At 43.7% G+C, this 14,080-nt stretch overlaps 1 protein-coding gene across 6 annotated transcripts in view; it reads right to left on the reverse strand.

Annotated features, from left to right (window-relative positions):
- Fhos (Formin homology 2 domain containing) overlaps positions 1-14,080 on the reverse strand; it is a 231,842-nt gene that overhangs the window by 21,249 nt on the left and 196,513 nt on the right. For all 6 annotated transcript variants that reach the window (XM_031983115.2, XM_076371721.1, XM_076371720.1 and 3 more), the window contains 6 exons: positions 13,317-13,499; positions 11,630-11,749; positions 8,819-8,953; positions 7,872-8,014; positions 3,575-3,842; positions 3,059-3,182 (listed from right to left, as the gene is read on the reverse strand). In XM_031983115.2, the coding sequence (XP_031838975.1) occupies positions 3,059-3,182; positions 3,575-3,842; positions 7,872-8,014; positions 8,819-8,953; positions 11,630-11,749; positions 13,317-13,499 (973 nt within the window). The remainder of the gene's footprint in view (positions 1-3,058; positions 3,183-3,574; positions 3,843-7,871; positions 8,015-8,818; positions 8,954-11,629; positions 11,750-13,316; positions 13,500-14,080) is intronic.

Raw genomic sequence — 14,080 nt, forward strand, 5'->3', positions numbered from 1 at the left:
GGAAGGTGCGGGTACGACTTAGGCGGAGCGTTTAGGTATTTCATAGAGGAGCATACACGGGAATAAAGGGGAGAAAAGTTATGATGGCCGTCGGCGACGGCAACGCGCGAGCACCCGGCAGAGTTTACGAGCCGTAAAGAAGGGGCGGCTTCGTTCCATCCCCGCGTTTCATATTTGAGTCCGCAAGAGCAGGAATAAAAATTCCGTCGTCGACGGCCGAGGCCACGATCCCGCGTGACCCGGCCGTCCATCAGTTTCGCGCTTTGTCCGCCATTTTCGGGCGCGCGCCGCGATGCCCACCGGTGACTAATTCCGCCATAGAACGGCCGAAGTTATGGCGGGTCGGGCCTCGATCGCGCGGAAATGGTGCCGCAATGGGATGGCTCGGAGGAGATTGCCGCCCTACTGGGAAGAATGCGGACGCGCGACGTTTTTTCGTGCTATAGGGCGTTACGTTCTACGCCTTTGCGGAGAGCGTTTTAAGAGTCTCTGAGCCAGGCTTTGCAGTGTGAAAGGATGATTTTATATTTTAGTTATCTGTAATTTAGGGGATACAAATGATTGTAATTAAATTTAGATACTAACTTTAATTTGCGTGAAAGTATATTATTTGAACGGAATAATATCCTATTTTAAAATACGAAGGGAATTTACAAAGTTTTCTTGAACCTCTATCGTCGTGAACTAGTCTGAAAAATGTTGCATAGAGTTACAAATCTGGTAAACAGCGTGTCTTCTCAAAGTTGTTCTTTGGGTTTTCCTGCTTCTTGCAACGAAAAAATTCGTTTACTTATTTAAACGTGCAAACAGCCCTAGAATAGTTGAATTTTCATAACTGCGGGAGGGTAAATTCGCGACACTATTAGACGTATACCGATTGGGCGTATACGAATACCGAAAGAAGGTCACTGGATCAAAGCGCCAGCTGTGCATCAATAAACCATAAAAAGACAGCGACGGCTCCTCGAAAAATTAAATTACATAACGCCGAACTACGAACGGAGGAAAATCTCGCAGAGAAGTCGAGAGTAAAAGGAGCGGAGTGAAAGAGAGCCACTCCTCCGGCTAGGGGCGACGCGGCGAGTCTCGGAAAACTCGATCCCCGCTTTTCTCCGAGTGACGAGAAACCGGGTCAGCGATGCCTCCCGAAATCTCGATGCCGTTACTTTTCATTTTCCGGTAACGCCGTCAAACGAGTCCGCGCTTTCCCACAGTATCTCCCGGCTGGAGAGCGTTTGCTTAAGGAGAGCATTTATCTCACACCGCCACCGGCTAGAACATTACGGGAACGAGGAGAAATTTTCGCACTTTGTTCTTATCTTCGACGTAGGTTTCCGGGGTAGAGAGGGCGGTTGGAGGCTTACCCTTTCAAGGCAACGCGTTATATTACGAGAAGCCGAGGATCCACCGCAAAACTTCATGCAGAGCTTTGTCGGTTGCAGAAATCTAGAATTGGAGGGATTAGCGAAGAAATAGACGAACACCGCTGGTGTTCATCAATAATTGAGAAATGTTATAAACGTTGGAGGGATCAATCGATGAATCTATAGTGATAGAAGCCACGAAAAATCGAAAAATAAAGGTTCTTCGAATAGGTGATCTTCTTAGACATTTGAGTGCATTAATTAAATTACTCTTTTGATCATTTGCAAGAAACATGTTTAAATTGTCAGAATTGCTCGATCAAAATCACGAAAACATACAATTAGATTATTTTCCCGAACCTTTCGCAATCGACGCAATAAGCTAAAGCGAAAAGTCGAAAAGCACCCATTGCGCAGCCCAGCGGCGACTTTGAGACTGAAAAAATTCATTCCCCCATGGAGAAAAGAACAAGCTGGGACAGGGTGGCTTGTTTCGCGAGGCCAGACGACATGGGAGACGAAACAAAGCAGGAAACAGAAAATGCGAGACCGTTGCAACGATTTCTGTCCTTCGATCGGCGAGAAAGGGGCGTGGGGTGGCGGGTGGTGCAACGAGCAACGGTATTATTGCGTTTTATTGCCGCGCGTTCCCTATCCCACGGTTTCGCGGAGCCAGACATCGCGTAATGTAGAAATATGAAACTTGTTGAGGACAGGATATTAGAATGCCACGATCAATGTGCGCGGCCGACGGAAAAGGGATTTATGTTTGCAAATTGCGTCCCGATGTTCGACCGCACAGTAGGTACGCATTGCCGATTATTTTCGCTTAATATAACGACGCTGAAAATGACTTGCGACGGGTTCTAGCTTGGTCTCGTGAATAAAAAGCCGTGTTTGGATGTTCTTGTTATTCGTTACATATTTTTCGAATGTATTTCAAGATTTGCACATATTAGTCTTATAATAAAAATTTATTATTTCTGTTTTTCATTTTTTCACGCTACCACACACTTGTCCTTCGTACTTTTGTTGTTTGTTTTATTATAGCTTTATACGTCAATACGATCGAAACACTAGGACCTGATATTTCTAACATTTCTGTGCGACGTGAAAAGACGCCAACGATAGTGACGGCGTTAATTTGACAGCAGAGACACAACGAAAATGGCTGGCACTGCAGATGAAGTTAAAAATTAAGAATAGCATTAAGATCATCCGGAAGTCAAAGGTAACAGTTACTAACAATATTTACCGTCGCCATAAATAAAATAAAGTTAATAAATTATAACAGACCGAGACGAATCTGATTTTCTTCTGTTCGACGGTAAAGAATTACAGATACTCAAACATTAATAATAAAAATCGGGAAAGAATTTTGAGATTCCTGACATATAAAAAATAAGAATTGCGAAGCATAATTTGCAATATGACAAATATGAATTAGATCGTTATTTCAATCCGATTCACCTGTGATCCGATTCGTTCCGGTCTACCATGAGTACACGACAAAGCCTCACGCGTTTAAAAGTTATAGCGATCGATCGCAGCCGAAAAAACCCCGCATAATAAGCATACGCCTAACAAAAGACAGAAGCTCGATCGGCTGAAAAGAAGAAGAGAAAGATGGAGGCGGGTAGTTACTGGTATAAACAGAAAGGAAGCAAAAAAGACGAACCGGAAACAATACTCACCGTCTTTCCTCTGTCTCCTCCACGGCAGGGTGCCGTGAATACTCTCGACGTCGGAGATATCGCTTCCGAGCAGTTGCCTGAGCTCCGCGTCCGCACGGTCCTCCTTCGTCCTGAACTTGCCAACCTGCAACGATCAGAGGAGACATCGGGCTCACGGATTCCGGCGCAGCGTATTCCGGCGAGACGATATCGCAGAAATGAAAACGAAGGACAAGCGGGATATTAATGCAACGGTGGGCAAGAAAAGAAATTGATTCTCTCCACGGCAAAAAAGCAATTTATTCCCTCCGCCCCCTCGAGCTCTTTAGCTGCGGGGCGAAGCGGCGGAAAGGGATGAAAAGAGAGAAATTTGGTGGCCGCTGGAGAATGTAAGAGGGATGGAAAGCGAGAGGGAGGGAAGAGCACCATAATGCCCTTCACGCTCCGATAACTGTATTTGATGAGAGCGGAGCCACCGAAAGACTTTCAGCGGCCGCGGTACCCTAGAAAAATACGAGGAACCGTCGTGTAACTCACCTCTGTGATCATCTTCCCCCTGGTCTTATTTCTCTCACGGTGATTGGCTTTTTTCTCGAGCTGCTGTATCACCCGCTCGCGGGTGGTTCGGTACTCGAGCGCGAATTCGGACACGATACGGCAGAACTCGTTCGGCTTGGTGTCCTGCACCCTGTGCAGCGGGGTGCCTAGCCATAGGATGAATTTATGGAACCGATTTATGATCCGCCTGTGCACGATCCCCAGCACGATTATCCTTTCCGCGCAGTCCGCCAGGAAGTCCGACATTCTGAATGAACACACAGAGAGAGGGTAGCAAAGCTAGGGGAGGCTCGGAACCGTTTTCACGCCTTTCAAAGTGAAATAAATCCAGCTAACAAACTGTACTGCGCCGTTCGACGATCATTTTTTTTTCTCTCCGACGAGCGAATATTTTGTTTCCTCCTTCTCATTCCCGTAGAAACGCGAACGTTTCAGTTGCTCGTGTTTTGGATTTGTAAGTATAGCGGACTTTTTGCCCGGTTTTTGGTTTATTCGAGAACTTGGCGTAGCGATTTAACGGCGATATAATTATCGGTTACGTGAATCGAGAGTGGAATAATAGATTTATGGATCTATGAATGTTTCTATGCTTTCAAAGTTGAGTCGGAAAGATACCGATCTAGAAATTTCTTACAAACTCTCATCAACGAAAGGCGCAAATTTTATAAATTCATTCGTCTCTTTGAAAGTAGATATATTTTAGACAATGAAGAATTCTATTCTACCCCGCATATTATCAAAAGAAAATTAAGAGATCTTATTTCTTAAAATACGATTTCGTTCGTACAATCTTTTCCGATTCAATCGCGTTCTCATTTTGTTCAAAATATTTTCAAGCTTGGGAATACTATAAGAAAATTGTTACTAGTCCATGTATTCTTATATTTTTAATATTTCACGAGTATAGATAAACTGCGAGGGTCATAGCCGGGTTAAAAGAAATATCGCGAAGATGCCGTCCCGTCAGTTCGCAGATACCCCGGCGAATCGATCTCGGCGAATTTTGTACAAGAAAAATTCCCATTACTCTCGGTCAGGTTCGGGGCGAGCATACCTTGAGGTCCGCGAAGACGATCGGTCGTAAACGAATTCCGGACGGAACCGAACGAACGAACCCGTGGCCCTGGCATTTAGGGCGTCCCGTTACAGTTAATTGCCACGGGCACGTGAAGCGCGCCGATATTAACGACACGTTCCACTGTTAAACAATATATCCGATGCCGGGTTCGGCTTAAGGTACGCTTACAGAGAAGCTGCGATACTGGATCAGAGAGAAGACGAGAATTTTCTGAGGATTTTTCTTCGTAATCTCAATAATTGTAAAATAGAATGTTTGAAATGGCCCATTTAGGTTTGTGCAATAGTTTCCGTGTTAACCACTATAATTTTTTTCTCGACTATGATCAGTGCAATCAATATTAATAATTTGTTGAAGTAAAGACGGAATGATGAGGAAAAAACAATATCATATTGCTTTCAATAGTAGCCATAATCAGTTGAAATGGTAATAATTAAATTCTTGAAGTTAGTTCATACTTGCATTATATTACAATTTAACTCTAAACCCAGACGGGTCAAAATGATGCATTCCTGATTTCTTCCTTTTACAATTATTGAAAAGGTAACAGATGTTTCTCTGAGAAGTTATTAAAGAAATTGATTTACCAATACGCAAATTGAATTTTAGATTAATTAAAGTCTTAATAGATGCAATATTGGAGTTTCTATGGAGATCGTTATTAATGTTCAATTGAAACTTAAAGAAAATGAGTGGTATTATGTTTGTCGAATTCTGTTTCAAGTCATTACGGGTCTGATACGATAATATAAGACAAGGAGTTAAAAGCGGGCCGCGAATGGCAGCGCTTCGTCGCGCTTCTCCGACGCCCGCAATTAAGTACGAGATTTGTCAGGTCCCGGGCAACGCCATTGTTCCCGTTCACGGTGAACTGTAATATACGATTAAACGCGCCCTAACGCATGCTACCGGCGAACAAAGGAGCTCGTAAACGGGCAACCTTAACGATGGCCAACAGCCTGCCCGGAACAATACCGGGAGCATTCGGACTAATTGCCGATTGAAAACGCATTTCTTCCTTTCCCTGAGTAGTGTTACCGTGGGCACTGGACGTGAGAGGGGACGAGTGTATCCGACTTTACTTCGAATTTTAGTAAATGGCTTGAAATAGTTCAGAATCTAAACTTTGAGCGTATTTGGAAGGAAGAGCTGTTGCATAAGCAATTCATTTGTCAAGGTGATTGATTCTGCGAAATGGAAAATAGAAAATTTGATAGAATTATAAACGGAAATAATTAATAAAGTGTTTTAGCACTAAATTTGGAAAATATTGGAGAGGTTGAGGTAATCTGGTCTTTGAGTGACACGTGTAAGTCACTGCCAAAGTAAAGTCGAGGGGATGAATAAAGTTGAAGGAATTTGTAGAATTAAATTATTGGGAAACGAGGAAAACGGGTTTATTATTGGACTTACAAATAATTAAGAAATTAGAGATATTTATTTTAGTTTAGTGAGTAGATCGTATTGAACCTTTTTGAAGATTTTATATATTTAATTCTAATTAAACTCTAGTTTGACGTGAATTCAAGTTTGTCTGATGCTTGGCTCTTTCTTCTCTTTAATTCACATTTGCCTGTTAGTGCTATTTATTTTAAACGCGGCGTGTACAATATGAAATATGACTAAATGTAAACTAAGGAACAGGAAACAAGGTGATATAGATTGAATGGATGCTGCAATGAAGAAAGCATTACTTCTTACGAGTAGACTGCGGATGTGCAAATTTCCTGTTTTATGGACCCTTTCGAAGAAAACAAGATGGAGGATAAAGTTCCATCAATTAAGGAGTTCTTAATTGAAGTATAATAATAAACTAAACAGTGAATTCCTGTTTTGACTACTAAGCGGCGCGATTGCGCTTCTCCGTTAAACTGTCTAAAAGTGTCACTCTATCGGTTCGCAAAATCACATTAACTTTATTTATTTGTCTTCGGTTTAATTATTTACTTTTGTTATCACCTGCTCAGGAATGGAAAAATGAAACGATCGCGCTCTTTATAATCTTTTAACAAATGTTGTAATATAAACACCATATAATGATGTATCGAACTTCGTACCCGAAAATAAATTCGCTTTAGTGCATAAATATTTCCCTCCGTGCTTTCAGTAAAATTGATTTATTTCCGTACATTAATGAAGCAAAGTTTCAATTCCATGTTTTTCCACGGAAAATCAAATAATTAGGTTTAAATCGACTTTTATTCAAATTCCTCCGTTCGTTTTTATTACACAGTGCAGCGATATTCTTTTTTATTAATAAGTCACCGTGACAGCGAAATTTCCAATTTATAAACATTTGATCGCACGGGACGCGCTATGAAATCTGATTGCAGCCAAATCCAGATTGAACAGGTTATCATGCAGATTACCGGGAGATATAGTTTAAACGCTTTGCATGCAGTTCAATCGAACAATTAAAACCTACGATCGAACACAAATATAGGCAAACTGCAGAAGCTTGTCAATCAAGATGAACAACTCTAAAAATGCGAGACATTAAGAATTGTACCATTCAAGGATTCCTAATATTTCCCGCAATACCATCGTAACAACGAAACGATAAAAGACATAAATCGTCAAGTTCCAGTTTCAGTAAATCAATTCCAAAGAATTGCACAGAAATCCACCGTCAAAATATAATATCTCCATGAACGAAACTTTCATTCTACATCATCCGATCACATCTTTAAAACAAACTGCGCCTAATTACCGTGGATAAAGGAAAAGTAATAAGGGAAAGGAGCGAAATACTATTCGGTATAGCTGACTTAGATAACGTCCGTTCAGGGGGATGAAGAGACGCAGATAAAAGGTCCGTAGATCCACCGCGAAACTCGAAGTAGGTGCAGGGATAAGGTGAAATAGAAAAAGAAAGAATAGAAGAGAAGGAGAGGGAGAGAGAGAGGGAAAGAGAAAAAATGGAGTTAAAGGGACCGGGCAGGAAGTCTGACCAAGGAAGGAAGAAATACGCTTTCGGTAATTAATGGTGGTGCCATTTGGAGCGGTGCCAGATTCGCCCGCGCGATGGTGGGGCGGGGAAAAAAAGTCTGTCGCGAATTTATCGAACGCTTCTTCCTCGGATCCAGTGACTTTCGCGGCGGAACTTGCCGAAACTCGGGTTGTCCCGGCGGTAATCGGAAATGGAACCGCCGTGGCACGCGGACTGACACGGGAACACGTTCCACCGGTGGCACTTACTTGACTTTCATCATGGTGGAACCGTCGTGTTTCGCGATCAGCTTGAGATGGTCCCAGGACGCCTTGCACTCGCTCTCCAGTTTGCCGATGTTCGACGCCAGCTCGTCGAAATCGATCTTCGAGGCCCTCGTCACCGCGCCGATCTGAACAAAATGCGTAAACGATACGGATTACGCCGCGTGGAAAATTATTCCTCAGAATCTCGTTATTAGTTTCGTATAACACGTTGACAGAGAATACTTAACCCATTTGCATCTTCGCTCTAAATGCGAAGCTTACTTTATAAATCAGAGATGCTCAACTGAAAGTCCTCCCAGGTTTTGATTGGAATTAATCTGCTCCGACCGATATAGCCGAGTAACATATACACAACTAAAAGTAATTATATGCAGAATGTCCCGATTAACGATGCATATGGATTAAAAGAGTTCCGTACGCGAGTGATCAAATTTGACGATTCGGTTAGTGATATTCAATGTCGTTTCCAGTGAAACACGATTCATGTAAAAGCAATTCCTCGGAGTACTTGATATTTAAGTGGATATACTGTTTCGTAAGTATACGGAAATGAATTCGTTATGATTCAAACAATAGATGAAAACTGGAATTCATCTCTTTGTTCCTCCATTTTCCAAACATCCTCAACGAACTCGAACAAGAGCGGAACTCGACGCAAGTAAGAAACCATTAAGCAGCCCGAGGTCCCTTTAACCGCGACAAAATTGGAAACGATTCTCGAATAAGACGCGAACCGCGCGGCAACCGTCGCGGCGTTGGCGGAATTTCACGTAGCAGCGTTTCAAACAGTTCCCCCGCAGAGTTTGCCGGGGACGCGGAGAGAACTTCGCGATTTCGCAAATGCGGCCCGGGTTATTCCGTCTTACAACCGGTTGAGAAGTCCGCGGGAGCGCAAAGTTTTCGCCCGGAAGTAAAGCGGCGGCACTCACCTCCGAATAGAGATCCGTAGAATCCGGAAACTTCTCCATCACCATGTGGCAAAGGTGATGAAGCAGCGAGTGCTTGTGAACCGTATCCTTCACTTCAGGTACTTTGGCGAGGTATTCCAGCTGAAAGCCCTTCACCTGAAAAAGGCAGAGAGAGAGGACGTGTCAGCGTTACGCGACGCCCGGAACCTCGTGTGCGCGCCGGCCAACTTCGACCCTTCGGGCTTCACGCCGGACGCTTCCGGCCACTTTCCCCGTCTAACGTAATCCTCGCGGAAACCTGTAGTCGACAGGCATGGCTGTCTTGTGTACGGTCCGTCTACCACTCGACGGTCAGGCTGAGGAATGCGGGCCCAAGACAGTTTTCAATTTTTCTAGTTTCATTTTAGATACCAGTTTGCTACTCGTCAATACGGTTATATGTATTCAGTCGAAACTATAAATGAAACACATAGAGAGAGATTTACTGTGTTGTATCGCTATCTATCAAGTGGTAAACGGACTATACGCTATTGTTGCGTTCGAATCATTGGATTGAACTCTATAAACTTTCTATTCTATTTATTCAGAAAAATGATAGATGAACTTTAAGATATACCAGCAAGGAAACAGAAGTATATTAGAAACAACTGCAAGAAATAACGAAGATGAATAATCGAAACGACTGATCGTTAAGCCTCGCAGAAATTAGCGAACGTATTTATATGGAAATAATCCTGCGTCAACTGGAGAAATACATTTACATAGAGATAATTATTTCTGGAATTCGATACTCAAGGAGCACCCAGTATATTCACTTTCGACCGGCATCGAGTGGAGCAAGACCGCGTGAAATTCTAAGAGGAAAATTTAACGAGCTGAATAACAAATTTTATTCAACCTCGGGTCCGTTTTTGCTAATTTGCCGGGGACCACGGGGAAAGGGGCTCGGTTCACGTCAGCTGCGAGCCCCGCGGCCGCACGACAACCTCAATAAATGAGCGTGTCGTGTAAAAACACACCGAACAACGGCGCCGAGAGGAGCGATAAGAAATTATTAGTCAAGCGGCCGCAAAGAATCGTTGCGGTTAATACATTCGAAAACGGAAGTGAACGATGACGAATGAAAAGGTATCGCAGCGCGCGTAAGATAGGGCTCGCGCCGTGTATACACGGTGTACGATTACACGTACCAAGATTGCAAGGGTTGATTCTACGAGCAAAAGTAAGACGAAAATCAAGAGCGATTGAATTGCGGTTTCAACATCGTTCTCAGGATTTCTGTCTCTTTTTCGTGCGCGGAACGTCAGTGAACGCTACTGACCTGCCTCACGCGTGCGCTATTAGCGCATCGTCGTGGTTCACAGTGATTTTCAATCGTCGATGATCTGAAAACGAAGCTGAAACCACAATATCGTTGCTCCTCGTTTGTGTCTCATTCTGAATTAAAGATATATTAAAATAGTCGCTATACAAAGTTAATTATATTAAAGAGTAAATACGTAAATGATAAGTTTAATCAGTTTATAGATAATAATGAGATGGTCACTTGGACGATATTATGAATGCTGTAAAATACGGTTTACAATGAAATGAATTAATTTCGTTGTTATTACATTAATTAATTCCTTTAGTATAATTGAGAATCAGGTGATCCGCACTGAAATACCGTGTACACGCGTGCGTATATTCGTGCGAATCTACTGTTTGTGTGATTTCATATCAGGCGTCCAGCTGCGCCGGGCACGAAAGTCATCGGACTGTTTGCGTTTCGTGCGAATCGAAGCGTCGTTTGCTTAGTTTAAACAACAATTTTCGTTATTAATGTTACTTGTACCGTTCGAACGCGAATACTTCTTCCTGTTAGACGATTCTATTTGCACGGACGGTGCGTAATTTCGAACGGACGCTTCACGAGAGGTTATTATAGAGCGTTATCATTTTTTTCAGAAACACCGAGCTAATTAGCTAATCGAGACAAGTTATCAGATCTTGCATTTCACGTAACCGACATTATCTTTCATACCATTAAGTCTCATCAAATCTACTTCATACAAGATGACAGAACAAATATTTAAAATTTTAAACAAACCTTAGTACTTGCTCAATTCTACACGAATCATAAGATCAATCCATACGTCTCATAAGAAACGAAAAATCCTTGACAACTTAGAAACTACTACTTTCTCGACCCAAATATAATATATTAATCATACAATTTTTCTCCTCCATTCAATGACCACTATCCAACTTCCAAATCCTTTTTCCTTACCACTAAACTACCAACTTTTACGTTAACTCATTTTGAAGAACACGATTGGAAAACTAAAATTGCGGTAGAAAGTGTCTCCTAGCAAACATTACAAAGGGCACTACACTTCAAACATTTCACATAGTTCCTCATATCCTATGCATCTCATGCATTTCCCCTCCAAATGTTTTATAAAACCATGAGAATCCGCAGTCCACTCATCACCGACTACATAAAGAGCCTCGTAGAAGGCGTGCAAAACAATGAGAACGTTTCTTTTCCAGACCGCGGACCGCAGGAACGCAAATCATGCGAACGGTAACAAGTACCGTCCACGTTTCACCATTATCGAACAAAAGGGAGGCGCGATAGGCCAAGAGTTTCCGATTTCGGGGGCCATGGCAGCCGGCCAAGATGAGAAGAGGGGGAGTAGACGGTTCTCGGTCCATTCCTCCCCTTCCTTCCGTATCAACGGGCAACGGTTACACGAAAATTATCGACGCGGATGGATATCGATTCCGCGCGAACGGCGTCTACCGCGGACGGATTAAGCGGATATCATTTGGCTGGCATTCAATACCTACCTCATTTCCGTTGAGGAATATCCCGATCGAAAGGAGCGTGCTCAGAATCCCGCGGAACGTTTTATTCACTCGGAGGGTCTCCATTCCCTGCTTCAGATCCATCAAAGGTTCCGCAATTTCCTGGAGTCACAAAGGTGGTTCGCGATTATTTCTTTCGCAGCCGGCGCCCAGCCGACGGCCCGTTGTGTCGAGACGGCCGCGATCATCCTCTCATACTTCCACGGATTCCTCGAGCGAGCGCCGCGACGAAGCGCAGGCTGCTTGCTTTTTCGACGACGATTCCGCCGGAAATCATTTCCGTCGCGCATAGGATCCACGCCGGTGGTCAAAGCGGTGTTCAGAAGACGCGTAATAAGGAGAAATGGCATTGTTCGAGGGCGTCTGATAGCGACCTAACAGTTAAAGGCTAGAGACTTTTATCGCGATTATAAGATCAGCGTGTAGTGTTCGTTTGAATTTTCTCGAGTAACTTGATAGGCGATTTCGACGTTTTGGGAATAATTATTTTTAAAACATGAAATCTTCATATCTCCCCAGAGAATAATCTGCAACTGTGTAAATATTATACAGGTTGTATCTGTTCGTCAGAAGTGAATTGCAGATTGGCGAACGTCACAAACAAGCGAATATCCGTCGAAGTCGAATTATATGATTCCTATCGAAGAATGTGCCCGTCGACTTCTGGGCCGATTATACACCGACCGAAGCGTTTCGCGCCCTCCAGGCGAGGCGCCATCGTTCCGAGACAGTGATGCACGTCCCGTTCACGGAGCACGATCGCGTATCGGTATTCGCCGTGTTCACGGCAAAGAAATCGCGCGATTATGCGGGGAACGTTCACCCGCGACTTCCTTCCCCGCATACCTGGCGTTTTTCCTCGTCACGCCGGGGACTATCTCCGTGGAATTCGAGACGAGATTCGTGAGAAATAACGGGCCAATTCGATCGCTATTACGACGCGCGCATTCGTATTCGACGTTGCTTAATAGAATTTGCATTCGGAATGACATGCAGCTTCTCGTATAACGTTGCATTTACCGCACGTCGTTCCAGCTAACGACCGACGGGAGGCGTAACGAGAGAATCGCATCGTCTTCGAATTGTTCTCTCTCTTACTCTCTCTCTCTCTCTCTCTCTCCCTCTCTACAGACCGACCGACCGACCGACCAATAGTTCCGTCGATGAATTCAATTAATGTTACTAATCAAAACTAATATTTCATCAAATTTAATTGGCAGGCGATCCCAATGTCTCCAATAAGATATTCTACCTATATCTCTTTCAATCATAACTGAATCATAACTAAATTAAGGATGCTACCTTTCGTTCGATTCAATTGCGTTTAATATAATTTCGTACTGTTCAACGTGTCCATGATACTTCGTACTATTCTTCAGTTTGTTTCTTTACTTGTAATATTTACTCTACTAACGTATCATTTGCAAACTGCAAATAAAACAAGAATCTTGTCGCTATTTAACCCAGTTGACTAACCAAGACCACAGTAACAGTTTAGACAGGATGAATATTTAATTTCTCTAACGTCTACGGTTTAATAATATCGGTTCCCATTATCAGGAAAAACGGAAGTCGAAAGATGATTCGCGAACGCGACGGGTGATTCGCGTCGACACAACGAGACCGCTCGGCGATCGATGAATCCGGCGGAACGCCGAGGCTTGCTTACCTTCTCCGAATTCTCGAAGTCCAACTTGAACGCCCAAAGTTTCAGTCTGGCGGGCAACTCCGAGATGGAGGCCAAAGTTAGAAGAAACTGCTCGGCCGATCCCAAAGGTAGGTCAGGATTGGCGGCCTGCGCCTCTTGTATCCTCGACCTCTCCTCCTCGGTCGGCAGCATCGTCAGTAGTTTCTGTCGCGTGCGGGGGCGGAACGGGGACGGTTGGACGGGTGGCGAGCCGAAAGGACGAGCGGGGACGGGGCGGCGAACGAAGAAAAGAAGAATCGAACAACGAAATTAGAGAAATCAGAGTAAAACCACGGAAGAGCGGGGCACATGCGCGGTCTGAACGGAACCTATCGAGGATTGAACAGCGAACCAAGAATCGTGACCGGCGCGGTAACGCTCGCGATCGCCGGTCTCTAACGAAATTGGGATTGTGACGAGTGCTACCTTTTTACAGGGGAGGAAAGTAAGGGACAAGCGGAGAAACGTCAGACAGGTCTCTTCGATGCTTCGGGGTGGCGTGATAGCTTTAGCGTTTATTGACACGTCGGCTGCCGACGGAGAACGGAATGCAACGTGTTAATGCGCTGTCACTAGACTGCGGATATTTACGTAGTTCTTCATTCTTATAGATTCTTATATAGAGAACGGAATAAAGGAAATGTTTATGTTGATTGACAGATACTTTATGGTAAAAATGAAGGAGACATTTGTTATTTCTCATATTAAGGTTTGTCGGAATAAGACAGTCGACGTGTCAACTCGTT

This window comes from Nomia melanderi, chromosome 10 (assembly GCF_051020985.1).
Source record: "Nomia melanderi isolate GNS246 chromosome 10, iyNomMela1, whole genome shotgun sequence".
NCBI lineage: Eukaryota > Metazoa > Arthropoda > Insecta > Hymenoptera > Halictidae > Nomia > Nomia melanderi.